The 3,464-nt window shown below is 37.9% G+C and overlaps 1 protein-coding gene across 1 annotated transcript; it reads right to left on the bottom strand.

The window, feature by feature from the left end:
* Window positions 1-842: 842 nt before the first annotated feature.
* On the bottom strand, window positions 843-2,225 carry LOC141632033 (uncharacterized). Its single transcript, XM_074444623.1, has one exon. The coding sequence runs from the start codon at window positions 2,223-2,225 to the stop codon at window positions 843-845; it is 1,383 nt and encodes a 460-aa protein (XP_074300724.1).
* Between the last annotated feature and the right edge of the window lie 1,239 nt (window positions 2,226-3,464).

Raw genomic sequence — 3,464 nt, 5'->3', positions numbered from 1 at the left:
ATAACCAATATGAGACAATTAGCGGGTCTCACTCCGCCCCTTCAACTCACAATAAGACAACCATGAGGTAGGATGCCTTCTTGCAAGGCAAGGTGGGGCTTGCCAAAATGGCGACACATCCAAGCATTAAAGCACACAAAATCAAGTAATGGATGCATCTACAAAAGAATAGACACTTTTCTCATCTAACTGGCGGAAATTATCTACAAAGGAAGCAATATAAGGGTACACACTCCTTCATATATGCAATTTTTTCAAACTACTAAGCCTAGAAGGATACCAACAAATCACCTCCAAGTTGTGTCAAGCTAGGGTATCTTTGTCCTCAATCGTTAAATTTTTTTGTCAAGAATAAACTCCCTATGGTGTTAGAAACACTGGAGGATCGCGGAATTCCCCCTCTTGCCTAGACAAGAAGAAGGGTCATCCCCTCTCTACCATGCACAAAAATGGATACGATGGATAAAGGGATCGATAGAATTTGAATTTCATTTTGGAGTTTGCTTTTGTTGTTGTTTTTCCCCCCAATTTCTTGTGGCATATAACATTTGAGAACACTTTCTTTTGCCATTTCTTTTGATTTTTGGCATTTCAATACTTGACAATTTTCAACTTTTGCATTTTTCTTTTGAACATTTTCAAAGTCACCCCATTTGTAGTGAGGGTGCCTTATATTTGAAGCATAGGAGTTTTTTTTTTTTTTTTGCAAAAGATTATCATTTCATTTCAATGAAGAAAAGAAATTACAAGTAATTTTTGCAAGGATATCACACTAGAGAATAGCCTAAGCCAAAACTTAAGCATAGCCATGCTCTAACAAGTGAGCAAAAACAAGAAACAGACTAAGCACTAAGTTGCGAAACAAAATTAGAAAATCTAGGACTCATATACAAACGGACGGCAACAGTATACTTAATCTTGTTAACCACTGCTTGAACTGTGCTTTCATGATCCAAGAAGATACGCCTGTTTCTCTCAATCCAAATGCCATAAGTAGCAGCAGCTAAAGTAGTTCGAAACCAAGCTGCTGCCCATCCATGTTGGGAACCATAACTCCAATGCATGAGATCAAGTAAGTCTAAATTATGAAGAGTTAAATGCTGCCACTGAATCAAATCTGACCAGACTAACAAGTGCTGGTGAGTGTCCAAGTCTTGCTTACAAAGACTACATCTACTAGCAAGCTGAAAACCTCTTTGCTGAAGATTATCAATTGTTGCCAACTTTCTTTGAGCAGCAAGGAGAGCAGTCACCCTATGACTAGGGACTATGCTTTGGTGAAAGAACACTGAAAACCAGTCCTCTTGCTGAGGAACATCAAGCAAAAACTCATAAATTTTGCGGATAAGGAGCTTACCACCTGCAACCCAAGAGTTTAACATGGCCTCAGCTGCTTGGGGAGAACCAGTTTTGAGGAGGAAAATACTCCTTGCAGCCAAAATGCCTTTAAAGCTAGAAGAGAACTGATCTTTAGAAGGAAGGGACCAAATGGTATCAGTTTTCAGAACATATTTCTTGTGCCATTTAACCCAAAGACTATTGGAACTATTAGAGAACTTCCAAATCCAGTTGATCAATAAAGCTATATTCCAAATTTGCACATTCTTGATATTAAAACCACCTTTATGCCAAGGAGCACAAATAGTATGCCAACTTTTAAACTGCATTTTTCTGTCCCCTTCCTTAATGCCCCAGAAAAAATTCCTACTGAAGTGATTGATCTGATGTAAGACTTGCTTGGGCAAAAGAACACTAGAACACCAATAATTCTCAATGCCAAAGATAACAGCATCCAAAAGTTGAGCCTTTCCAGCATAAGTTAGAGACTTTGCTGACCAATGCTGCAACTTGGTCTGAATCTTAAGAAGCAAAGAGTCATACATACTCACAGAGTACCTAGAGGTGCCAAGGGGCAACCCCAGATAACGAAAAGGAAAACTTCCTTCAGAAAAACCAGTAGAAATCAAAATAGCATCTCTAACTTCCTGAACAACTCCACCAAAATAGATTTGAGTTTTGTCCACATTAGCATGGAGCCCAGAAATAGAAGCAAAGGAAGCTAAGGCTTGCTGAACAGCCAACACAGATGGCACATCCCCACGAACAAACACCATTAAATCATCAGCAAAAATAAGATGGGTCAAACCCAGCTGACTACACTTGGGATGGTAAGATACCAAAGGTTGAAGACAAAGAGTTCTAAGAGATCTAGATAAGATCTCCATACTCAGCACAAAAAGGTAAGGGGAAAGAGGATCCCCTTGCCTAAGGCCACCCTTACCAGGAAAAAAGCCAAAAAGACCTCCATTAATTTTCAAAGAGAACTAGGTCCCTGTGATACAACCAAGGATCCAGCTAATGAACTGCTTGGGAAACCCAAACTCCTGTAACATATGAGCAACAAAACTCCATTGCAAAGAATCAAAGGCTTTCTTTATATCCACTTTGATAAGACACCTAGGAGAAATAGTTATCTTATTATACCCTTTCACCAAAGCTTGAGAAAGAAGGATATTCTCATGAATACTCCGTCCTTTAACAAAAGCAGCCTGTTCTTCTCCAACAATAGAAGGAATCACTTTTTGGAGCCTATTAGCTAGAACCTTGCTAACAGCTTTATAAAAAACTGTGCAACAAGAAATAGGTCTAAAATCCATAACAGTACGAGGGACATCTTTTTTAGAAATAAAAGAGAGAATAGTAGAGTTTGCCTGTTTAAACATTAAGCATAGGAGTTTTTATTTTTGTTACTCCTTTTTTTTCTTTTGATGCAATTGCAAACTTTTTCTTTTCTTTTCTTTTCTCAAATTTGAACAATTTTTGTACCCATTCCCTTTGATGACAAAATGTATGGTAGAACATGGATGAATGATGGTTGCATGGTTTCAAGGGTCACCTTCGAATAAACGGTAGCCAAGGAGTTATCACATCACAAGGTACTCTTGACTAGGCCTTAATCCATGGGTCAAAGGATACTAGCATGACACATCCTAGGGTGTTTTACAAGTATTCTAACAAGCAAAGTCTTAAGAAGAAAAAACATCTACTAGGGCCTATATACACTTGTCAAGCTTCCCAAGTAGACGGTTTCGCAAAATTTTCTAACATGCAACTACATGCCATGATGCAACTAACATATATACATCCTAATGCATATGATTCTACCAACTAATATGCCATATAAACTAAATGCAACTTCTAACAACACATAGATACACAAACCGCATCAACAAAATACACCACATCCTCCTTGACATGTAAGTCCATCCTCCTCATATGAATAATGAAAAAGAAATGGAAGGGAAATAAAGATTAGAGCGATCATACCAAGCGGTCTTCATTTTCCCTTGCTAATGCCTCAAATATAGTGTTGTATCTATGTGAGAAGAGAACAAAAGCACAAGTATATACAATTCTACACTACTAAATTAAAGAACATGTTTTTGGTTTTTGAAATTTTCAAA

The sequence above is a fragment of the Silene latifolia genome, chromosome Y, assembly GCF_048544455.1.
Source record: "Silene latifolia isolate original U9 population chromosome Y, ASM4854445v1, whole genome shotgun sequence".
In the NCBI taxonomy this organism is placed as follows: domain Eukaryota; kingdom Viridiplantae; phylum Streptophyta; class Magnoliopsida; order Caryophyllales; family Caryophyllaceae; genus Silene; species Silene latifolia.
Note: the sequence above shows the minus strand (reverse complement) of the source record. Positions and strands in the feature narration are given on the sequence as shown.

Excerpts from the sequence above, each read along its gene's own strand:
- LOC141632033 (XM_074444623.1), bottom strand. The coding sequence starts at position 2,225 with ATGGAGATCTTATCTAGATCTCTTAGAACTCTTTGTCTTCAACCTTTG.